Source organism: Macaca fascicularis, chromosome 3, assembly GCF_037993035.2.
Source record: "Macaca fascicularis isolate 582-1 chromosome 3, T2T-MFA8v1.1".
NCBI classification, from domain to species: domain Eukaryota; kingdom Metazoa; phylum Chordata; class Mammalia; order Primates; family Cercopithecidae; genus Macaca; species Macaca fascicularis.
In genome coordinates, this window is record NC_088377.1 from 171653588 (window position 1) to 171679048 (window position 25461).

General features: G+C 49.9%; 1 protein-coding gene and 2 long non-coding RNA genes across 9 annotated transcripts in view; 2 read left to right on the forward strand and 1 right to left on the reverse strand.

Annotated features, from left to right (window-relative positions):
- The first annotated feature begins 905 nt into the window (after positions 1-905).
- LOC135970235 (uncharacterized) lies at positions 906-1791 on the forward strand. Its single transcript, XR_010585836.2, has 2 exons — positions 906-951; positions 1703-1791. It is a non-coding gene; the product is annotated as an uncharacterized lncRNA (long non-coding RNA).
- A 42-nt stretch (positions 1792-1833) lies between these two features.
- LOC141409928 (uncharacterized) lies at positions 1834-2586 on the forward strand. The gene is made up of 2 exons (XR_012432850.1): positions 1834-1895; positions 2478-2586. It is a non-coding gene; the product is annotated as an uncharacterized lncRNA (long non-coding RNA).
- Positions 2587-23090: 20504 nt separating this feature from the next.
- TMEM209 (transmembrane protein 209) overlaps positions 23091-25461 on the reverse strand; it is a 42532-nt gene continuing 40161 nt past the window's right edge. For all 7 annotated transcript variants that reach the window (XR_012432849.1, XM_074035983.1, XM_045388361.3 and 4 more), the window contains one exon: positions 23091-24923. Coding sequence is in view for 6 of the 7 variants with exons in the window: in XM_074035983.1 (XP_073892084.1) it covers positions 24869-24923 (55 nt within the window). In the remaining variant the exon portion in view is untranslated. The remainder of the gene's footprint in view (positions 24924-25461) is intronic.

The window sequence follows — 25461 nt, forward strand, 5'->3', positions numbered from 1 at the left end:
TGTATGCCCAGATGATTAAGAAGCTGCCGCCCGCTAGCGGGGAGGGGACTCCGCCGGGAAGTGGACCCCGCAGCCCGGCGCCGCGGCCGCACGTCCCATCCTGGAGGCCACCGTCGCTCACCGAACATCTGGCACGTGCCGTTGGTGCTGGGGTGCTGCGGGAGCGGGCCCTGCCTTCGGGAAGCTTCCATAGGGGAGGAGGTGATCGATCAGACCACAGCAAACGAGCAAGATGACCACAGTGGCCCATGGAGGGGGACTAGGAGCAGTGTGGCCTAGAAACAAGGAAAGCCTCCTGCCCGGTGTGCACGGGGAGTTAGAAAGTGTGACCATACTGTTCAGGGCAGGGACAAAACCCAGCTTCTGGTGTCTTCTGCAAGGGGAAGAAGCCTGGTGGTGGGAGCCAGGGCAATCCCCGGGGAAGAGGCGGCCCCGCACAGATCATCAGGGGCTGGGACGAAGGGTTTGGCTTCTCTAAACGCAGCGGGAAGTTTTAAGCCAGAGCCACACAGAGCATCCCTGTAGCTGCCGCAGGAGAGTGCGCGGAGTTCCCAGCAGGGCGAAAGCACCGTGGGGCCGGGACACTTCTGCTCCCATGACCCCCGCCCCAGCAGGGCGCCCCTGTTTGGGGAACAGCCAGCAATCAGGGACAGCGCCCCAGGCCCCGCTAGCGCCAGCACTGGCAGGAGGGACGCATGGAGGTCGGACGGAACAGGGGAGGGGGCCCTGGCCAGGGAGGTCTCAGGCCCTCCCCACTAAAGTCAGCTCGACCCAGGGCCTCTCTGCGCAGCCCAGCGCGGCTTGCGGGAGAGGCTCCTAGGACCGGAGGGAAAGCCGCTCTAAACCGGAATGATCTGGTTTGGAGCGGGTTGGCTCCCTCCCTGCTCCCCCGCCCACTGCTCTCCCTCTCCTTCAGCGACGGGCTGGTTTTTGCCGCAGTCCCTGACCAAGGTAAACAGGAGGGAGGAGGAAAGACGGCTCTGTTTCCATGGCAACCCAGAGCCCAGAGGGCAGGCGCTGTGGTTCTCCGGGATGTGCGGGGGTGGCTTCGGGGAGAAGAAAAGGCTCCCTGGAAAAGCCACAGGGAGGAAGGACCCTTCCATGCACACGGTGGGGTGCGTTCAGAAGTAGGGGATGGAGGGAAAAGGAGAGGGGTCAGGCACCCTCGGTGGAGAATTGAGCAGGGGCCTGGGGACACAGAGACACATAAGGCCAGGGGTCACACCGAAAATGCAAGCGCACACCCTCTTCTGACCACTCAACCCAGGGAGCAGAAAAGAGGTGCCAGAGCGCTCAGAGCTTCCGAAATCCACACCTCCCTGGTCCTTTCCAGAAAACCCTTCCAGGGGGCAGCTTAGCCCGGGGACAACCACAGAGGTGGGATCTGGGCCCAAAGACAGGTGTCACCTGAAACAGGCCACTGTTGTCCGGCTGCAGTATGCTGGGAGGACCAGCTCCCGCTCCACCCTGCTCCCCCTGGGAGGAAGGTTGACCCCAGCGTGGGAGTGTGGCTGTGGAAAGGCATCCTTGCTGCAGCTGTGACTGTGATGGGACAGCAGAGTCATGCATAGGATTCTAGGGCTGGGGGTCCCAGAGGGGTGGCCCTGCCCCTCCTGGGGGCCAAGGACTGTCACCATGTCACCACGGCACTCTCCAGCTGCTGACCGAAGCCCTCGCTGACCACAGCCCTGCCACATTCCAGGTCTTCCCTCTGTAGCAACGTGAAGAGACTGCAGTGAGGTGTGGAATTGGGCAGTTCTTCCGGATTCATTAAAAACTCGTTCCACCACAGGAGTCAGCCTGGCCACTCAGGTGTGGGGCGGGTCTCTCCTCATTTCGCTTTCACCTGCGTGCCCAGGGATAGGAGAAAACGGCACAGAGAGAGGTGGTAGAGGGTAAGCATCCTGCCCTGGCAAAGCTGAATGAATGCGGGTAGCTTCAGCCCAGTGAAGCAGCGGCAGGGGCGCCTGTGGGGACCTGGGTGGAGGTGCCCTCTGACCTTGGTTTCGCTGGGCCAGGGGGTGAATGCTTCTGGCAGTGGAGCTTCCAGGCCCGGAAAACCCAGGCCTCTTCTCACAGGGGCCCTCAGGTGCTTGTGGACTGCCCAGAGACAGAAGAGAACTGAGGGTGGGAGGGCCTGCTTTCGCCTGCAGAACACCCTGAAATACCCCATTTACCCAGCTCTCTCCAGGGCCCGCACAGTCCAAACTTCTCTGGCCTCAACTCCTACCACTGTGCCTTTGCTTCCTCTTGACCAGCCACGGTGGCTTCCTTGCTGCTCCTTGAGCGGTCAGGCGTGCTCCCTCTTTCTGGAAGTCTCCTCCTCCAGTATCCACGTGGCTCCATGCCTGGCCTTCTTCAGTTTTTTAATGTGGCCTTCTCACTGAGGCAGAGCCGGGGCTAGGGTGAGGCAAGTGAGGCAGCAAGGGCTTTCCTGCCCTCTCTTGTTAAAACTGTCTACTCTCCCCTCTGCTCAGGACTCTCCGCTCCCCGTCCTCTTCCCAAAGAATGGAGCACCATCTTGTTTAGTAGGCACGCTGTTTATTGCTGGACTTTCTCCGTTAGAATGGAAGTGCCATGAGAACTGGAATCGTCTCTGCCTTGTTCTTGTTCTGTCTGTATTTTTCAGAGCCTAGCACATAGTAGGTGCTCAGTGTACACTATCAGATGGAGGGGCGGATGGAGGGATAAATGGGGCCATGGGGTCAGTAGGCTGTGTCCTTCCCCAGTTCCCCTTCCAACAAGTGGGAAGTGTGCTGCGGCCTTAGAAGAGGCTGGCAGAGTGGTGAAACGCACTCCTGGTGAGGCACACAATGTGAGGTACAGGGGTTACAACTAAAAAGAAAAACAGACTGGCCTTAAAAAAATAACGAAGGTGGAGGCTGCTACTTCCACCAGGCCCAGTAGCCCCAGCCAGGCTTTAAGAGTCTTCCTACATCGACCCGGTGAGGTGGTTCACGCCTGTCATCCCAGCACTTTGGGAGGCCGAGGTGGGTGGATCACTTGAGTCAGGAGTTCAAGACCAGCCTAGCCAACATGACAAAACCCCACCTCTACTAAAACTACCAAAAAAAAAAAAAAAAATAGCCAGGTGTGGTGGTGCACGCCTGTAATTCCAGCTACTTGGAGGTTGAGGCAGGAGAACTGATTGAACCCGGGAGGCAGAGGTTGCAGTGAGCTGAGATCAGGCCACTGCACTTCAGACTGGGTGACACAGCGAGACTCTGTCTCAAAGAGGAAAAAAAAAAAGACTCCTTCTACATGAAAACTGCTAGCACAATTGGAGAAATTAAATTCATCCTGAGGCCAAGACTCTGCCCACTGGGAAAAGCAGGGTGGAGGGCAATAGCCCAGGTGTGCTCCCTGCCCCTACCCCACACCAAGGACTCTGGGGATTGTGCAGGGGCAGTGGCAATGAGGCAGCTCTCTGTGGGTTCAGCCCAAGTGGGATGTGCTGGAGGCCTCCACCACTACCAATGGGCTCAGCCTGGCAGCGCATTGGGAGGGGCTGGGGGAGAGGAAAGAGGGGAGAAGACCCTCTTAGAACCACATTAGTGCTTCTCTCAGACAGGCAGCCCTGACACCTGCACTGGGGGCTCCGTGTGCCTTTCTGCTTCCTGTTCCTCGCTGTGTGTAACCAGCAACAACAGGTTTTCACAGTTCCATCCGTCGAAACCCCCACTTGCAGAGTGAGTCACCTTCAATTTCCTGCCCGCCTGCCTCTTTCCTGATTGACCTGATAAATTCAGGACAGCTTTTATTGCTTTTGGCGAAAAACTGCCATTAAGATTTACAGAGCCGAAAGCTGGTACAATGTAATCTTCAGAGTAATTTACACAGTGAGTTTCAAAAGATGAAAAGTTAGCATTTCAGAGGTAATTTCATAAAAAGGATTATCAGATTAATCACTATGTCAATTTAATAGCAGTGTCTCAAATAATTAATTAGCTTTCTTGAAGTCAGCAATGCAAGAAAGGACTCTAAAAGGAATACAAATGGCTGTGTCAGACAGTAAGTATATTTTGGGCAATCGATCTTGAGAGAATTCTTCTTGGAATTACACCGGTGGAATGTCAGGCGTGGGCTCATTGGCACAGAGACAAAACCAGAAAGTGAAAAGCTCTTGGTGCGCCCAGGTCTCCCGAAGAGCCTTGGGACGTGACTGCTGGGGGCTTGTCTGTAACCGCAGAGCGAAAGCTGACCTGCCACATGTTGAATTGTCCTGTGACACCTGGAAAATGTGTCTAACCAAGCAAGCCACTGACAGGTTGCTCTAATGGGAGATCCAGGTGTGAACTGCAGTCCACTTGTGAATACAGTCAATGCCTGGACTGGTTATAAACACAGCCCTCCCTGTTTCATAGCAATACCACTCCAATCAGCTGCCACATGGCAGGGCAGGGCTGTGTCCTTAGTGGATGCTATGGATTGAATTGTGTCCCCCTCCACATTCCCCCAGAAAACATATATGTTGGAATTCTAGCCTACAGAACCTCAGAATGTAACCTTATTTGGAAATAGGCTCTTTACAGAGGTAAATTAAAGTGAGGTTCATGCCTATAATCCCTGCACTTTGGGAGGCCAAGGCGGGCGGATCACCCGAGGTCAGGAGTTCAAGACCAACCTGGCCAACATGGTGAAAACCCGTCTCTACTAAAAATACAAAAATTAGCCAGGCGTGGTGGTGCGTGCCTGTAATCCCTGCCACTTGGGAGGCTGAGGCAGAAGAATTGCTTGAACCTGGGAGGCAGAGGTTGCAGTGAGCTGAGATTGTGCCACTGTACTCCAGCCTGGGCAACACAGCAAGACTCTGTCTCAAAAAAACAAACAAACAAACAAAAAACAACAAAATGAGGTTATTAGAATAGGCCTTAATCTAATACGACTGGTGTCCTTATGAAAAGGGGAAATTTGAACCAAGACACACACACAGAATACCACGTGAAGATGAAGGCAGAGATCTGGCTGCAGGTCTGTCTATAAGCCGAGAAACACCAAGGCTTGCCACTAGACCACCAGAGCCAGGAGAGAAGTATGGCAGATTCTCCCGCACAGTCCACTCTGCTGGCACCTTTACCTCAACGGCCAGAGCCCTGAACTGTGAAATAAGACATCTCTCTTGGTTGAGTCACTCAGTGTGTGATACTTTGTTTTTGTAGCCCTGGGGAACTCAGACAGTGGGGCCTCATGGAAAGAGTCAACTTGAGCGTCTTTGTTCTTAATGTTCCTATGTTTTTCTAACCTTTTTTTATATACAGGCTCGGGGCAGAATGCGAAGATGTGACGCATCTCAGTAGGTGCAAGCGTATTCTCTATGTCAATCACTATTTCTTTTTCTTCCTTTTCTTTTTTCTTCCTTTTTTTTTTTTTTTTTTTTTTTTGTAAATTGAGACAGAGTCTTGCTCTGTCGCCCAGGATGGAGTGCAGTGGTGCAATCTTGGCTCAATGCAACCTCCCCCTCCTGGGTTCAAACGATTCTCCTGCCTCAGCCTCCCGAGTAGCTGGGATTACAGGCGCCTGCCACCATGCCCGGCTAATTTTTTTTTTTTTTTTGTATTTTTAGTAGAAATGGGGTTTCACCATGTTGGCCAAGCTGGTCTTGAAGTCCTGATCTCTGGAAATCTGCCCAACTCGGCCTCCCAAAGTGCTGGAATTACAGGCATGAGTCACTGCACCCTGCCCACTATACTTTTTCCTAAAGAACTGAAAAAGGGTCCGGTGGCTCACACCCAGCACTTAGGGAGACATGCTGGCGGATCATTTGAGCCCAGGAGTTCGAAGCCAGCCTGGGTAACATGGTGATACCCCATCTCTATAAAAAAAAATACAAAAGAGTTTGCTGGGCCTGGTGGTGCACTCCTGTAATCCCAGCTACTTGGGAGGCTGAGGTGGGAGAATCACTTGAGCCTGAGAGGTCAAGGCTGCAGTGAGCCAAGATCACTCCACTGCACTCCAGCCTGGGTGACATGAGCGAGATCTAAAGAGAAGACTCAGATGCTTTCTCCTGGGGTTGCTGACCTAAGGCTCTGAGCCTGGAGCTGATGGGAGCCCTGTGACTTCTGCCTGGGGACAGCCTGCCCTAAAGAGAATAAAGCAGCAAGGCAGAGCGGATTCTGGTGACACACGCACACCTGGATGCACACACTTGGCCAGGTGCTTTAGCTGCACGAGCTCTGCAGAAAAGCCTCCTTGACTTTAAACAGTACTCGGGTTTGGGTCTCAGCAATTCTGCTTAGAAATGTCATATTCTGGCCTGGTGCGGTGACTCGCGCCTGTAATCCCAGCACTTGGGAGGCTGAGGCAGGCGGATCACTTGAGCCCAGGAGTTCAAGAGCAGCCTGGGCAACATGGCAAAGACCCATCTCTACAAAAAAAAAACATAAAAATTAGCTGGGTGCAGTGGTATGCTCCTGTAATCCCAGCTGCTAGGGGGCTGAGGCGGGAGGATTGCTTGAGCCTGGGAGGCAGAGGCTGCGATGAGCTGAGATGACGCCACTGCACTTCAGTGTGGGCAACGGAGTGAGGCCCTGTCTCAAAAAAAAAAAAAAAAAAAGAAAAAAAAATATTTTGGTCTTTGCCTACCTGCTCACCAAAGAGAAAATCCACCCTCAAAAGGTTGTGCAAATCAAGCACAAGGATAAAGTCAGGGTGACCAGGAGAGTGCCAGACCAATGGTAGGTGTCTGATTAGATAGCCCAGGGGCCACTGATGCCACATTTAACAGCCTGAAAGGAGCCGTGGTGCCAGCCTCCTGAGCGGCACCACCCACCCAGGCGCCTCCAGCCCTCGCTGCTGAGGGGCGTTTCCCAGGGCGCTCTTCTCACCCTTCGGGGAGCAGGCTGTCTCCTCAACACCACCTCTTCCCACCAGTTTGGCCTCCCCAGCCTTTGTAGTCAGGATTGCTCCCTGGTAGGATGACAGCTAGTCCCTTCAGGAAGGGCACCGGTGCCCAAGAGGCCGATGACCCCTGGGGCCTGCGTGTGACACCCAACCAGTACCCAGGGTGAAGCTTCCACGGCTGAGGAGCTTCCATAGGAATCTGAGGCGGGCAGCAGGGTGTAAGGGGAGCCAGCCTAGTGGCTCAAGGCTGCCAGCGAGCCCTTCAGTGGGGCGATCTACCTCCAACAGCCTCCTCCTCAACAGCCCTCTTGGGGCACAAGAGCCCAGCTGCTCCCTCGGTGTGCTTCCAAGAGCGGAGCCCAAGCCCCAGCTGTGGTTTCCACTCTGCCGCCCTGTCCAGTCTTCCCGCCCGCCTTGGCCTCTTTTTCCCAGGGCCACACCAGATGGGGCAGCGGCCACTCCACCACTGCAAGAGAATGTATGGGAACCTTCCGTGGAGGCACTGCCCTCCTGGCTCCAGAAGCCTAGTCTCCCTTTCAGTGGCTCCTTGAAAAAGGGACAGCCAGCATGAGCCACCAAAGCTGTCTCCTCTGCTTGAATGTCACCATGGGCAGTGTGCCTCTTCCCCGCCTTTCCACTAGAGACTTAGGTTTAGGCTGTCCCTGGTAACAGCAAGGTGGCTCCAGGAAGAAGAAGTGTAAATCATATACTTGGGCTTGTAGGAAGAATTAGACCTCCCCACTCCCCCCTTTTTTTTTTGTTTTCCGCCAGCGTAATTTATCTCCTGCTCCCAGACTCCTGCACATTTCTGCACTGGGGGCCTCCTGTGGTACCTTGACCTGCCAGCCCTTCCTGAAGATGCTGCGTCGTAATGTTTGGCCTGGAATAGGGAACAGAGGGCTGGCTTGGGGCGGCGGCAGTGGGCTGCAGGAAGCAAACAATATTTTAAACCTAAGCTGCTTAGGGGCATAACTCTTCCTCATTTGGAAAGCCTTTTTTTTTTTTTTTTTTTTTAAACTTGGGTCCTCGAATGGTGGAATTGCTCACTCTTCCCTGGGAGGAAAGTCAGGCCCAGATGGTGTCATCCCTTTCCCATCCAGTCTGGCAAGATCACAGGAAGGGCCAGCTGGTGGCTTCCTTGTTATTGTAAAGTTATTTAATTTTTTTTTGAGAAGGAGTCTCGCTCTGTCGCCAGGCTGGAGTGCAATGGCACCATCTTAACTCATTGCAACCTGCACCTCCTGGGTTTAAGCAATTCTGTTGCCTCAGCCTTCCGAGTAGCTGAGATTACACGCGTGCACCAGTGTGCCCAGCTAATTTTTGTATTTTTAGTAGAGAAGGGGTTTCACCATGTTGGTCAGGCTGGTCTTGAACTCCTGACCTCAGGTGATACACCCACCTCGGCCTCCCAAAGTGTTGGGATTACAGGTGTGAGCCACTGAGCCTGGCCTAATTGTTTTTTAACGTTTTACTGATTAAAGTTTTGAAATTTCCAGAGACCAGATGGGAGCCAAATAATATGACCCTTTTGGTTTTCTTATAATGAGATCAGGTTTGGGAGAGACCTGAGATGGTGAAGCCGTCTGCTGGGTACCCTGGGACCTATTGCCCAGAGGGCTTGGCAAGCCATGAGTACTTTCATCCTCCTTCCTACAGGGAGTATTGCCTCTGTTTTTCCAGAAGGTTCTTGTAATGGTTTCTGTAGGACCGTGCACTTCATAGGCTTCAATTAAAATTGGACTCAGCTTGTGGGTGGAGAGACTAAAGCCCTGTGAAGACGTTTGATCCTGCAAGTCCTCAAAGCCTCCTGCTTCCCGAGGGGCAGCTGGGCACACCATTATGGAAAGCGGCATCGAAGATGTGCTGTCCCCTTCCCAGATCCTGCTGCCCGGGGACCAGCAGTGAGGCCCTCTCCCTGCAGAAGGGCACTCTCAGTCTTGCTGGGCTAGAGGAGGAGGCTGCGGGGGTGGTGGCTGCAAAGGGCTGAGCACAGAGACCTGGCGAGGTGACGGGGGGAGGTGACTGGCTCAGGCTGGCGCCTGTCCCACTTCACGGTCAGTCAAGCAGATGGAGAGGTGGGTGCTCTGCCTGCTGCCGCCACCTGCCCCGCAGCCTCGGCTGCGCCCATTTCTGCTCCGGGTCTGCCAGGAGGAGCTCAGCCCTCCTCCTCATGTTCATCTAGTGAGGTGGGGGGAGGCGGTCACCCCAGGCAGGTGTGGGTGTGGAAGACGTAGCCGCAGGTGTGGGACCACTGCAGCGAGGGGCTCGGCCTTGACTCCAGGAACTCCCACGGGCTCTTAAGAGTCTCTCCAGGTTGTCGCCATTTCATTTCTGCCCGCAGTTGGGCATGGGCTGTGTACGGAACACACATTAGACCCTGGGGAGCAAAAAGGAAACAAAAACAGGAAATGTGTCTGCTCTCAAGGATATTATTAAAATGGTGAGAAAACACAAATCTACCCACGAAATGGCCTGAGAACAAAACGCACCCAGTGGTTCTGATATTCACGCTACTTAAACCAGAAGGCTTCGAATGGGCACAGTGCAGTGGGGCTGAGGGGGCTAATCAGAGGTGACATTAAATGTTCAAGAACACTAGCATGCAAGAACAACTGCGACCCTGGGAGACGTTTGCTACCAAGTAAACTGCAGGGCCCCACCACCCTGGAAAGGCGCCTCAGCAGGTACTGAGGAAGACCGGGCCGTGGCTCCCCGAGGTTGTGCTGTGTGAACTCACCAGCTGCAGTTACTGGGAAAGTTTGCTAAAAAGGGCAGGTTAGGAGGCCCCAGGCCTACAGGTTCTGATTCAGTAAATCAGCGTGGGCCCAGACCTGCACTTTAAGGAAGGGCCACAGGTAGCTGTGCTGTAAGAGGGACTGAAATCACACTTTTTTTTTTTTTTTTTGAGTGTCTCTCTGTCTCCCAGGCTGGAGTGCAGTGGTGTGATCTCCGCTCACTGCAGCCTCTGCTTCCTGGGTTCAAGTGATTCTCCTGTCGCAGTCTCCCGAGTAGCTGGGATAACAGGTGCCCACCACCACGCCCGGCTAATTTTGTATTTTTAGTAGAGATGGGGTTTCAACATGTTGGCCACGCTGGTCTCGAACTCCTGGCCTCAAGTGATCTGCCTGCCTTGGCCTCCCACAGTGCTGGGATTACAGGTGTGAGCCACTGTGCTCAGCCAAAACCACACTTCTTCTTTTCTTTCTTTTTTTTTTTTTTTTTTTTTTTGTTGAGACAGTTTCACTCTCATCACCCAGGCTGGAGTGCAATGGCATGATCTTGGCTCACTGCAACTTCTGCCTCCCGGGTTCAAGCGATTCTCCTCTCTCAGCCTCCCTAGTAGCTGGGATTACAGGCACACGCCACCACACCGGGCTAATTTTCATATTTTTAGTAGAGATGGCGTTTCACCATGTTGGCCAGACTGGTCTCAAACTCCTGACCTCAGGTGATCTGCCCACATTGGCCTCCCAAAGTGCTGGGATTACAGGCGAGAGCCACAGAGCCCGGCCTCGAAACCACACTTCTAAGAAAATTGCTCTTATTGTTCTTAGGAAGGCACCAAGGCCCTTCCCTGCAGAACCCTAGGAAGTACTGTACATCAGGTTTCCCTTAGGGACCTCCGCCCCAGGGCAGTGCCAGGCACAAGCCACACTGCATCATATCACACAAACACGCCACAGGCCACACACACCACACCACACACACATGCTACAGGCCACACACACCACACCACACATACATGCCACAGGCCACACACACCACACACACATGCCACAGACCACACACACCACAGGCCACACACACATCACACATACCACAGGCCACATACACATCACATACACTCCACGGGTCACACACCCCACCTCACACAAACACACATGCCACATCACACATACCACACAAACACTACAAACCACATTCACACATCACACAAACACACAAACCACACACACCACAAGCCCCACACACACATCACACACACCACAAGTCACACACACATATCACACACACATCACACACACAAGCCACACACACATCTCACACACACACACACCACAGACCATAAGTCACACACACATCACACACACATCACACAGACATACCACAGACCACAAACGACACACAACCACAGACCACAAACGACACACAAGCCACACACATCACACACACCACAAGCCACACATAACACAAGCCACACATGCCACATCATACACACATCATAAGCCACATACACCACAGACTACAAACCACACAGAAGCCACACACACATCACACACACCACAAGCCACATATACCACATCACACAAACACACACACCACAAATAAAAAACCACACACTACAAGACACACACATCACACAAACACACACACCACACACCAGAAGCCATCCACATCACAGAAACACCACAAACAGCATACCCCCTCACACACACACCACAAGCCACACACACATCACACACAAACACCACAAACCACACAAACATACCACAAAACAAACACACACCACACAAATACACATCACACACCACAAGCCACACACACTGCAGACCACACACACACAAGCCACAGATATATATCACAAACCACACACACCACAAATCACACCAACACCATCCAACACTCACCCATACACCCTAACTCCCACACACCATATACCACACATACACATTAGAGCTACACAACCACATACACCACAAACCAGAAACACACACACCATATACACAGCCCCACACATGTATCGCACACACCATATGCACCACACAAATACACTCTCACATCCCTCCACACACCCCACACCTACACAAACCACATACACCCCACACAAACACACACACCATGCACCACACACCACACCCACACACTGCACCCACATTCCCCAGATCCACCAGAGGCCCATTGCCCCCTGGCCTGGGTGGGAGTCTGTGACAGGGACTTAGGAACTGTGACTCCAGGCAGTGCACGTTTGCCACACACGCAGGCAGGCAGCGCGGGCAGCAGCTGACAGTGGCTCACTCAGCCGGTTTTCGCCATTAGAGACAAACTGCGTCCTTGCCTCCTGCGGGCCGTGCTGTGCAGAGGAGCAGAGGTCCCTGATTAAGGCCCCCTGACTCCCAGCCAGGGCTTATTGATCTCGTTTTGCAGACGGAGAACATGGATGCGGGCAAGAAAAGAGTTCAGCCAGGGGTGGCAGCCACTGGGCTACCCGAGCAGACTCTGCCTGCGGTCCCCACGGGGAGTGGCTCCGGCGGGGAAGGGCCTGGTGCGCTGGCAGCCATGGTCTCCCTGGGGGGCACTCGGGCAGAGGCCCGGGCCGGGGCCAGACCACACCGACTCTTCCTTCCCCATCCCAGCCAGGGCAGAGAAGCTTCTGGCAGCAGAACGGCAAACCTAAGTGACCACCATAGGGGTGTGAGCCTCCCCGGCCTCTGGGGCCACGGGCGCAGCCGCGGAGAGGCTGGGCCTGGCGCTGGGACCGGGGAACCGCCTGGCTCCAAACAGCAGCTCAGAAAAGTCAGTGGAGCCAGTGCCTGAACAGCCACGGGACCGGAAGGAGGGAGGAAGGAGGGAGGAAGGAGGAAGGAGAGGCCATTTTTGACCTTCCTCCCTCTTCCTGCCCCGGTCCAGGCGCACAACAGCAGCGGCCCGTGGGGAGGGCAGGGTTTAGGCACAGAGCCCCCTCGCGGGCCCGTGGGTCTCCCTCAGCTCCAGGGAGGCACCGGCCTCGGCCTGCCATGGTCTCGTGGGTCCCAGGCCCTCTCTCTGCCCACGGCCACCCTGCCTCCCTCCACCTGAGCCCTGCCAGGCCCTCTCTCCAGAGCTCAGGGAGATGCGTGGGGGAGGAAGGAGAGGGGCAGTCAATTCTGCAAAGCACCTTCTAGAAAGGGGCCACAGAGTCCGCTGGTCAAGGGCTGTGGGCACCCAGGCACCGTGGGCTGATGCCCTGGCCACTTGGCAAACACCTCACAATTCTCGAGCCCACGGTAACAGGTGAGAAACAGTTGCGTTTCTTTTGCCCACAACTCCCTATGTTACAGGAAACTAGTGGTCATCGGCCTCCATGTCCTCAGAGAGGCAGGGACAGCTGTGTTGGTGTGGCCCTGGAGCCTTTGGGGCATCCCTGGCAGGCCTGCAGCGTCTTCATGTGAGACAAAAAGGCAGCTTCTCATGCCTGGGCTTCCAGATTCTCCACGGGTGCGTGTTTGGCCTGGGCTGTGTGCTCCGCCTGGGGGCTGTCCCAGGCCATGGCAGTGCTGCCAGGGTGTGAAGGGGACATGGGACCTGACTGCTTCTGCTTTGCTCACAGCTCTCAGCACCTCAGGAGCCAGAACCCCTCAGTGTGTGGTGGGGACGGGGGGTGACGGGCAGGGGCTTGGTGGGTGGTGGGGAGGGCCAGGTCTGGTCAGAAGCCAGGAGGCGAGCCAGGCCCAAGGCTGATACCAGCCGGCTCTGGGCTCCAGCCAGGAGCAGGTGGCCATGAGGAGCCAGGCTCCCTGCCCCTCCTCGGGAGGCCCCGCAGGAGCCCTGGCACCTTTCCCAGTGCCAGCTGCGCAGCCCGGCCCGGAGTCCAGGTCCAGGAGGGCCCGCAGTGTCTGCAGCTGCCTGGGGACCACATGCGTGACTGGCTGCCCGCGTGCTCATCCCACCTCTCTCCTCTGCCTGGCTTCGCGTCGTCTGCCTGCCCTCAGGGACAAGCGTGTCCATCTGACACCTCAGCGCCTGCCCATTCCCCGGGACCAGGCCATCTGGCCTCGCTGCTGCCTCTGCTCTGTGCAACCCCACGACCCAGCCTGTCACCTCCTGCTCCAGCCTCCGCCAGGACTGTCCTGTGCTCCCATCAGGGTGTCCTTGGCACCTGGCTGGCAGGCTGTGCCCAGCCAGGAAGTCCTCCCGTAAGCTCTCTATGCATCTCAGTGCCAAGGGGCACAGCCCTCAGCACGGAGATGGCTGTGGAAGGGATTATCAGAGCGCAGGGGCCCAGCTCTCCCTTGTCAGACCACCATCAGGCCTTCCTGTGACCCTCCCAATGGCGTGACCTCTTGTCTCCGCTTTGACCAGAGGCTGGAAGAGGAGTCTGACCCAAGCAGGCAACAGGAGGTGCAAGGGAGGGTTGGAGGAGCCAGCCTGAGGGGGAAAGCCAGGAGGAAACAAGCCCCCTGCAGCGCCGCCAGGGGGCCTCCTGGCAGCGTCCTTAGGCCATGCTTCTAGAAAGGCTTTGGACCCCAGCACCAGCAGGGCCCGGGCACCCACAGGCCCACTCTGGGCTTCTGGGCCATGTGTGAAACAAGACAGTCCAACTATTTGATCTCCAAGACCACTTCTAAGTTGTTCTGAGCTGTGACGAGGACAAAATCTCACCGAAAACTTGAAGCAGCTGGAAAAGCCAACACTACTGACATGGGGTGCTTCATATTATAAACCATGCCTGTCCGTGCGGTGTGGGGTGGGCCTCAGAGCTGGCTTCACAGGCCTGCAGGCTGCACTCTCATGGGCCGTGAGGAGAGCCCCGTGCTAGGTGTAATGCCCTGCTGTGGCTATCTTGAACAGAGGCCCCTGCATTTTCATTTTGCTGCGGGTCTCTTGCAAATTACCTAATTGTTGCTGGCTAAAAATACTTAGAGGGTTGCTCCAGCAGCACTGTGGACGTGTCTGCAATGTTTTTGCTCTGTTTTGGAAATGTTGAACTTTTCATTTCCAGTGCCTGGGAAAGGGACAGAAGATGAATCAATTGGCTGGGTGCGGTGGCTCACGCCTGTAATCCCAGCACTTTGGGAGGTCAAGGCGGGTGGATCATGAGGTCAGGAGTTCGAGACCATCCTCGCCGTGTCCAGCTAAGAATTAACACAGAGGAAGAAGAGGATGGCTATGAATCAAGAACAGCAGTCTGCCGCTGCAGGGGATGTCTAAATAAGCCCACAGAGCCTTGGCTCCACCTGACTCTGGGTGTGGTCACTGCTGCGGATGGAGGACTCATCAGTTCCCTTGAAACCTCTAACTCTCACCATGCACTTCCTTAATTGATTCATCTTTTTTGGGGGGACAGAGTCTTGCTGTGTCACCCAAGCTGGCATGCAGTGCACCATCACAGCTCACTGCAGCCTTGACCTCCGAGGCTCAAGCGATCCTCCCACCTCAGCCTCCCTGGTAGCTGGGACTACAGGCAGGCACCACCCCAACCGGGTCTTCTTGCCATGTTGCCCAGAATGGTTTCAAATTCCTGGGTGCAAGCGATCCACTTACCTCCACCTCCCAAAGTGTTGGGATTACAGGCCTGAGCCACTGCACCCAGCCTTCATTTTGAATATTCTTGACATGGTTGCCTTTTAATGTTCAGTTTTTCAAACAGGAAATTGAGACTAGTGTACCGACTCTAAAGGTGATGCTCGAGGAGGGGAGCAGGTAATACGCAAAATCTCAGGTAGGTGCAGAGAGGAAGAACTGAGCAGGGCGAGGGCGGTGGTGTGTGTGTGTCACGGGCACCATTGTAGGAAAGGGCATGAAGGGATACTTGAGCAGAGACCTTACTGAGGACCGGAAAGGAGACAGTTGAGGGAAAGGCACTCCAGGAAGAGGAGATACGTTCCAGTTCTTCTGCCAAAAGTAGAGCTTTCTTCCTTAAGGTTCAGACTTGCATTTCCAACTCTCTGTTGTTATCTCCATGTGGATGTTCCAAACCCGCTCAAATGCAACCCGTTTAAAATTTCTCTTCTGCTGCAAACCGGTTCCTCTTCCTCATTGCTCTATTGCTGGTATTTGTGCCACCCTCTTCCCAGTCACCTACATACACGCACTGAGCTCCCAAGTTGTGACCATTTGTCTTCCACAAATGCTCTCCAGTCTTTTTTTTTTTTTTTTTTTTTTTTTTTGCCAACTCTGCAGTCCAGGCCCTGGATGACTGCAGGGGCCTCCTCGTGGGTCTCCCCAACTTCAGCTGCTCCAGCTCTGCCCTTCTTCAGGACTGCAGTCGGTCATCTTCCTTCAGCACTCTTTCAGTTAATGCTGTACTCAAAAGGCTCCAGAGTCTCTCGGAGTAAGGTCAGAAATCCTGAGTCCAGCACCTGAAGCCCCCTCTTCCTTCCAGTCCTGTCTGCCCATGCTCCTCTAAACCCATCTCAGTTTGGATTCTTTGCAGTTTTCTTTTTTTTTTGAGACAGAGTTTCGCTCCTGTTGCCCAGGCTGGAGTGCAATGGCATGATCTCGGCTCATCGCAACCTCTGCCTCCTGAGTTCAAGCGATTCTCCTGCCTCAGCCTCCCGTGTAGCTGGAATGACAGGCATGCACCACCATGCACAGCTAGTTTTTTTGTATTTTTAGTAGAGACGGGGTTTCTCCACATTCGTCACGCTGATCTCGAACTCCCGACCTCAGGTGATCCGCCCGCCTTGACCTCCCAAAGTACTGGGATTACAGGTGTGAACCACTGTGCCTGGCCTCTCTGCAGTTTTCTAAAGACATCTCTTCCTTTCCTGTCTTGAGTCTGGCTGCCTGCTTCTTCCTCCTACGGAAATCCAAATATCACCTTTTTATTTTTTTGAGATGGAGTCTCACTCTGTCACTCAGGCTGGAGTGCAGTGGTGCGATCTCAGCTCACTGCAACCTCTGCCTCCCGGGTTCAAGTGATTCTCCTCTCTCAGCCTCCCTAGTAGCTGTGACTACAGGCGTGAGCCATCATGCCCAGCTAATTTTTTTGTCTTTTTAGTAGAGTCGGGGTTTCACCATGTTGGCTGGCCAGGCTGGTCTCGAATTCGTGACCTCGGGCCTCCCAAAGTGCTGGGATTACAGGTGTGAGCCACCACTGCACCTGGCCCAAATGTCACCTTTTAAATGAAGTGTCTCCGGCCAGCTTCCCACCCAGCGGCACTTTCTCTCCCTTTGACCTGTACAATTTTGTTTGCACCACATTATTTTTTCTGGAACTTTTCAATTATAAAAGCAATATACATTGAAAAGTACCTCAAAAAAAAAAAAAAAAAAGAAAGAAAGAAAAAGAAAAGAAAACGTAAGGACAATCATGCATATTCCCACTTCAACAAGTGAGTTCACATTTGGATATTCTCTTCTAGTCCTTGGTGATATGCATGCATATTTTTACATAATTGTAATCACAGTAGACATACAACTTCGATTTGTTTTCACTTCTATCCAACATTTCCCCCATCTTTCCACGTAGTCTTTTCAAAGAGGTCAAAATAAAAGTCCTTAAGTGATGATAACATCTCAAGATTGTATCTCCTAGAGTTTACATATAATTTGTTATATATTTTTTGAGACAGAGTTTCACTCTTGTTGTCCAGGCTGGAGTGCAATAGTGCAATTTTGGCTCACTGCAACATCAATCTCCCAGGTTCAAGCGATTCTCCTGGCTCAGCCTCCTGAGTAGCTGGGATTACAGGCGTGCACCACCACACCCGGCTAATTTTTGTATTTTCAGTAGAGATGGGGGTTTCACCATATTAGCCAGGCTGGTCTCTAACTCCTGACCTCAGGTGATCCGCCTGCCTTGGCCTCCCAAAGTGCTGGGATTATAGGCGTGAGCCACTGTGCCTGGCCTACATAGAATTTATTAAACCATCTTATTACTGGACATTTGGATGGGTTTTATTTTTAGCGATCATAGACTGGAAGCTATTTGAAAGAAAGAAGGATAGATCTTAAGTTTTCTTTGTATTGCTAGCATCTGGCAAAATACTTCAATTAATATTTATTGGATTGATTGGGTGCGGTGGCTCATGCCTGTAATCCCAGCACTTTGGGAGGCCGAGGTGGATCACTTGAGGCCAGGAGTTCGAGACCAGCCTGGCTAATATGGTGAAACCCTGTCTCTACTAAAAATACAAAAATTAGCCTGGTGTGGTGGCATGCGCCTGTAATCCCAGCTATTCGGGAGGCTGAGACACAAGAATTGCTTGAACCGAGGAGGCGGAGTTTGCAGTGAGCAGAAATTGTGCCGCTGCACTCCAGCCTGGGCAACAGAGTGAGATTCTGTCTCAAAAAAAAAAAATTGGATGTATGGGTAAATAAATGAATAAGCACTCATGACGGACACCTTTAGGCATAACTATTTGTTTCTGTTGAATACTTTAAGATAAATTTTCCTGAGATCAATGAGACAAAGAGCATTAATTTTTTCTTTTTTTATTTTGGCACTGCACATTATGGCAGATTGTATTTTCCAAAAATGGTCACACCAATAAACGTTCCACCCGACATGGTGTGATGTGGCACATTCCTCCATTGAGTGGTAGGGTCTATGTTCCTTCCCTCTGACATTGGGCAGTTCTTTGTAGCTGCCTTGACCAACAGAATGCAGTGGAAGAAACATGGTACTTCCAAAGCTAAGTTATAAATAAAAGGCAATATGCTTCTGCCTCTCTCTCCCTTTCTCAGGACACTGGCCCTAGTAACTCAGCCACCACGTTATAAGGAAGCCCAGGCCCTGTGTGGAGGCCAAGTGTGAGTGTTCTGCCAATATCTCCAGTTAGGCTCCTAGTCCGTAGCTAGCATCAACTGCCAGACATGTGAACCTGTAGACACTGTGGAACACAGAGGAGCTATCCCCACTGTGTCCTGTCTGAATTTCTGGCCCACGGAGAGAGGTACTAAATGGTTATTGTGGTTTTGGGGTGCTTTGTTTAAAGAATTCATGCAGACCATTCAACTGGAAGCAGAGTGTCATAATGAATTTAATTTTGAGATGGAAGTCACGTAACACCTCAAACCGACAGGTTTGGGGCCTGGCAGCTTAGGTTCAGATTTCCCTCTGCCAAATCTTTCCCGAGTCAGGGGACTCCTTAGGCTGTCCAGTGGATGACACTCCTCCCCACTAGGAACACAAGGGGCCTTTCTTTGGAGGTGGAGCTCATTAAGCTGGTGCCTGTATTCTGGGCCAAAACTATCACAGAGCTGCCTGATTCCAATCTCCACAGCCTGTGTTTGGGAGAGAATCGTGCCTGGCTGCTGCTCCTGAGAAAACAACGTTTGCCCCCAGTGGAGCTGATCACCACCTTCTAACTTTCCTCCTATGGGATGCAGTGCATGAAAGCAGAGTCTGATTCAGGATTGTTATTTTTTCCTTCAAGTGTAGAAATGGGAAAGGAAGGAGACTGTGTTTTCTTGGTATACCAGAAAGCCCAGCCTTCAGGATACAAGGGTGCTACTGTCTATGACTGGGGAATGAATGGCCAGGTCTCGGGAAGGGAAGGACAGAGGGAGCAGGAGGCAAAGCTGGGCTAGCACAGTTGGGGTGGGTTGGTGTCAAGGCCATGAAGATCTGTAGCTCAGTGTGATCCAAGGACAAGACAGTTGCTTTACAGTGCCAAAGGGGCCATTTCCTACTTTTATACTAATTTGTTCTTTTTTCCTTCACCTAAAAGCAGTCCATTCATTATTTTCACTTTGAGTTTCTCAGTTACCTCTAGGTATGAAGAGTATCTTATCACTTATTATTATTATTTTTAGAGATGGGGTCTCACTATGTTGCCCAGGCTGGTCTCCAACTCCTGAGCTCAAGTGATCCTCCTGCCTCAGCCTCCCAAAGTGCTGGGATTATAGGTGTGAACCACTGCATCCAGCCCATCTTATTTTATCAGAAATCAGTGTAGGGCTGGGTGCAGTGGCCCATGCTTATAATTCCAGCAGGTGGACTGCTTGAGGTCAGGAGTTTGAGACCAGCCTGGCCAACATGGTGAAACCCCGTCTCTATTAAAAAACACAAAATTAGCTGGGTGTGGTGGCAGGCATCTGTAATCCCAGCTACTCAGGAGGCCGAGGCACAAGAATTGCTTGAACCTGGGAGGCAGAGGTTGCAGTGAGACGAGATCACACCACCTTACTCCAGCCTGGGTGACAGAGCGAGGCTCCATCTCAAATAAATAAATAAATAAATAAATAAATAAATAAATAATCAGTCTGAAAGACTAGTTGTCCTGCCCCATTTAATGACAGAGCTTAGTCCTCTCACTGAATGCTCAATGCATTGAGGCCAGTGGCTCTTCTAGCCAGATTGATTTTGAAATATTTTGGTTTGGGGCAGAAAAGGATTTACATACAAATCTCATCCACAGTAGTGCCTGGGACTCTCTGCATGCAAATTTGCTAAGAAATATCCTCAGGGTTGCTGCTGTCCCTTGTGGGGTGGCAGGGCTGCGGCGCTGTTCTCCACACCCATCCTGCTGTTAGACTCTCCTTCCTAACTCCCACTGAGGTGCCGCCTCTGTAGAATTCATAAATTGTCCCATCCCAGGTCAATGCAGTTCAGTGTGAAAATGTTATTACTGATGAACATCCAGGGATCAAATTATAATGCGGCTCGGAGCTAACGCCTAACAACCCTGCACACCCAGCAAAAAGCTACTGGCCTACCCAGTGAGATGTGGCAGTGTCATTGGGGTCCAAGAGGCATGGGTGCTGATTGTACAAAGCCCTCTCATTCTAACTGGGCAGACAAAGCCCCGCATGGGTCCTTCCCTGAAGCCTTCCTGCCAGAGAGCCCAGCCATGTGCTGCTTGTCCTTGAAGACTTTTGACCTCATCCACGGTTCAGGGACAGCTGTGACTAAAGCCACCCAGAAGGGCAGGTAGGCCAGCCAATCCCTTCTGGCCTCCACCACTGGTCCCTGCAGCATTTGGGACAATGTTGTGCTGCTGCACATAAGTGCAGTGCCTTCACCCCCAGGTTACTAAGGAAGACCCCCAGAAGCACTGGAAGGAGTTTCATCATTTTCCTAACACCTTTACTTTTCAAGCAGTCCCCCTGCTGCAGCTGTCCAGGCCCAGGAGTGCTTCCTCCTTAGGTCTAGCCACAAAAGGAAAGCCAGTGCGCTTGGAGGGATCAAAAGGTGTCCTTTGGAGGAGAACAGTTAATATAGGAAAGCTAATATAGGAGGCTTTCCCAAAAGTAGTTTTAACCATTGACAAGTATACTTGAACAGCAGCACAGCTCAGACTAGTAAGAAACTCAGTTCTTGTGCAAGGATGAGACAAGATACGAGGACCTGCTGTTTGACTAAAAGTCACTTCTGAATCCATTCATGTAGCTGCTGAGTGCCAAAGGAGGGGCAGAGATCTAATCGCTCAAGGGGAGAAATGACTGCCATCTGGAGTGGTCAGGACTAGCTCCAAATAGCAGGTTTAATTAGAGTGAAGGCTCAATGCAGGGGAAGACAGTAGATTGAGAGGGGGCATCCCCAGAGAGTGATCAGGATGAGGAGCAGCACAGAGAGAACCCAGCAAGCAGGCAGCAGCCTGCACTGGCTGGAGCCAAGGGTTTAGGTGCATGAGGCCAGGTTGGGGCCAGATTGTGTGGAGCTTTAAATGTCAGGCTAAGGAATTTATCAGGGGGATGAAATGATCAAACAGGTGTTCTAGGAAGATGAATTTGAAGAGAATGTGCAGGATGAATAGGAAAATCTGGAAGCATGGCAACAATTCGAAGGCTGTGAGATTAACTAGGCTGCTGCAGTAGTCCTGTGTGGGTTGATAAGGGTGTAAATGAGCATAGTGGTGGCAGAAATGGAAAAGGTACAGCTGCAAGAGACATTGTTAAGAAAGAATGGATGAGGTTTGCTGCCTGATTGGATTGGGGATCCAGGGAGCTCCAGGAATCAAAGATAACACCAGAATTTTGAGCATGGGCAACTGGTAGTACAATGAACAGAAAAAGGGATGTAAGAGGAAGCTGATAGGAGCAGATGTGAAGTCAGTCTCACACATGGGGTTCACAGAATATCCAAACAGAAATGTCTGACGGGTAGATGGAAATCAACACTACAGTTCAGGAGAGACACTATGCTTGATGGATTTGGGAATCAAAGGCAGAGAGGTGATGAATGAAGTGGAATGAATGAGATCTCTAAGGAAAATCATATACAGTGAATCAGAGGACCAAAGACTGACCTTTGAGGAATGTGTGCATTTCAATGTGTGCATTTCTATTACAAAGCTGCCTAGAAAGGGCTGGGTGCGGTGGCTCATGACTGTAATCCCCGCCCTTTGGGAAGCTGAGGTGGGCGGATCACGAGGCCAGGAGTTCAAGATCAGCCTGGCCAACATGGTGAAACCCCGTCTCTACTAAAAATACTTTGTCCCACTTCCAAAGTGAAGGGCGATCTGTGTGTTCAGGTGTTGTCAGTCTGATCCTTTCATTTGAACTTTCTTACCAACCCTCATGCAGCCATCCTGTTTCTTGACTGTACATTAGAATCACCTGGGAAGCTTTTTAAAAATCCTGAGGCTCAAGCCACACCCCATATGAAGATCAGACTCTTTGGGAGTGGGACACAGGCATTTTCTAAAGTTTCCCAGGAGGGACCCAGTGCAGAGGCTCACGCCTGTAATCCCAGCACTTTGGGAGGCCGAGGTGGGTAGATCACTTGAGGACAGGAGTTCGAGACCAGCTGGGCATGGTGGCGGGAGCCTGAATCCCAGCTACCTGGGAGGCTGAGGCAGGAGAATCGCTTGAAACTGGAAGGCAGAGGTTGCAGTGAGTCAAGTGCAGTGAGCTGAGATTGCGCCACTGCACTCCAGCCTGGGCAGTAAGAGCAAAACTCCATCTCAAAAGAAAAAGAAGGAAAAAAAAAAAAAAGGAAAAAGAAAGTGCCACCCCACATGCTGCGTGTCTTTACTGTTAAAATATAAAATATCAGTGTCAAGTATATTTTAGTTTGAGAAAGCCACACAACATAACATTTGTATGTCTCAGTAGAAACTAAATTATGAATACCTAACATGCCTTTAAAAGAAATCTGGCTTAAGGATGATATTTATAGACAAAGAAAAGGATAAATGATGAAGTGAATGTAATCTAGAGGATTAGTGGATCTGATCCCACAAGAAGTCAAGCAATCAAAGAAAAACTTGTGACATATATCCTGTAAATAACATTTGATCAGAGATATTAGTAGACATTTATTCATTTTAACACAAGGACTAAAAAAATTGCCTTATTTGCAGTGCACTGTCTTCCTGAGGGGTGAATTCAAATGAATCCACCAAAGTATTTTTTAATAAAAGCTATATTTAAGTACAAACTGGCTCAAATATTTGGGAAGAAAAGCTAATATAGGAAAGCTACCCAGAGTACAGTAATCCACACTAGACTTACTAATAGTATGCAAACAAAACATCTTTTTAAGTGTGTATCCCTATGTATATATTTATTGTAGACTGTATTTTTTTAGTCACTTTAAAAATAAAATATTATTGCTTTGAATTTTTAGACTAAAAGCTAAGTCCTATAAAGAAAAAAAGACCTTTTGTCTTATGCATTGTTAAAATTTTTCTCCATAGTGCTTTTAATAAAGTGTATGCAACTATATAGTTTAACAGCATAACAACTGTTATTCCAAGACATCTTCAGTAACTTTTGAAATAGCAAATTTAAATTTTAACATGTTCTTATATTTAACATGTTTGATATTTTCTTCTAGAATATCATAGCAAATAAATATTTAACATACACCGAAAGTACTTAAAAGATAAGAAGCTCCTTTCCTTTGGACATCAACTTTTAAAAACACGAACAACTTTTTGAAAGACAGAATTTACAAAGACAGAACTGTACTGACTTGAATTTGGAATTTACTAATTACTGGTGATACTTTAGTGAGTTTACATATGTGTACTATTACTAGATCTTAAACCATACTGCATATAACAAAAAAAGAAAATAATTATACTTCTCTTCCAGAGAGTAATGACTATATTCAAAGTCTGAGGCAATGACAAAATGGGATGCACATCTAGTAATACTGACATACAGTTCTTCAGAAAAGACTAGTTTCAGCTGTTTCCAGATTTACATAAGATGATGGAAGCAGTCTCTAATATGTTAATCAAGAAAATATACGCAATTGCCAGTTACTACATATACATACAGAAAATAAAGATGGTGAGTCAAACAAAACATACAAACTTGGTAACTTCTCTCTCTCCAGATATTTTGAACATATTTTAAAAATTTAAACAGGATATCACTGTGATCTTAAAAAGAGAACTTTAAAAATAACACATTATGGAATAGTAAAACTGAGCTGCTAAAACCAAAGTGGTAAACAGTTTTCTTGATGTCCTCAGACTCTTAACTAAAACCCAAATTAATACTACCAGCTAAAGTTAATCCAAGTGTTGACTTTTTAAATGTCAATACTGTCAAACCTCCTTTAATAATATTTTAAAATATATGTAAACTTAACACATTACTTAAGAGTTAATCTCATTTCTTTGAATGTGGGCTTTGGCCTAACTTGCAGAACGCTGGGGAAACATTAAAAAACAAAACAAAACAAAACTAAATCAGCAATTTTCTTACTTTCTAAGTACTTATACTATTAAATAAAATAACTGAGGCTGGCCGCAGTGGCTCACACCTGTAATCCCAGCACTTTGGGAGGCCAAGGTGGTTGGATCACCTGAGGTCAGGAGTTCGGGACCAGCCTGGCCAACATGGTGAAACCGTCTCTACTAAAAATATAAAAATTAGCTGGGTGTGGTGGTGCGTGCCTGTAATCCCAGCTACTCAGGAGGCTGAGGCAGGAGAATCGCTTGAGCCTGGGAGGCAGAAGTTGCAGTGAGCCAAGATCGTGCCACTGTACTCCAGTCTGGGTGACAGAGACCCTGTCTCAAAAAAAAAAAAAAAAAAGATTGAAAAAAAATTTTTTGTGGCACAAGGATCAGGTAGATGATTCTCATTTGGGTGTTATAATGAAAAAAACCTCAAAATCTATTTCATTAAGGGGAATGGCACTGTTTTGAGTCAATAAAAATCTGAAGGGTTGCAGTTTTATAGTCACCTGAAATTTCTGAAAAGCAATATAAAATTAAAGGTAATGTCTCTTGATATAGAAGACACAGGGACATATTTTTACAATGACATTTCATAACTGCTACCTTTTTCGTTAAATCTAAAAAGTCTGTAACATACACACATGTGTATTTTATTTCAGAAGAGTCGGTGGCTCAGAGATGTTTAGTTTTGACTTCTGGTTCAGTGAAATAAAAGTCCAAATGTCTGGAATTAAATATATGACCTGTTACTCGCCAAAGATCCATAATATATTCACACCAGATAGACCAAGATTAACTCTCCTATAAAGAGAAAAAAAAATTTTATTAGAATTGGTTGCCAAGCATTTAAGGTCTTTTTCTAATAACAAAAATCTTTATGATTAACACATGTTTAACTGATATTTAATGTGATATTGCAATGAATTATATTATACATAGTTTATCAGGTGAATTCCAGTAACAGTAATTACTTTCTTAGCTATGCTTAAAACCGAAATTTAGAATAAACAGATTTATGGAGTGTTGAAAATTATTTTTCAGTAAACAAGAACTATTACACCAGGTAATAGCTAACAGAATAATTTTAACAAGCAAGATTAAAGTAAAAGTATCAATTACATTTAAAAGATGGAAGATATGGAGATGCTAGCCTCTCAGAGAACTGTATTACTTGATTTGAATTAGGAATTTACTAACTACTGGGAATACTTTGGTGAGTTTGCATAAGTGTATTATTAATACATTAAACTAAATCATACTGCATATAAAAAAAAAATACATATACTTCTCTTCCAGAGAGTAATATGACTGTATTCAAAGTCTGAGGGAAGGCCGGGCG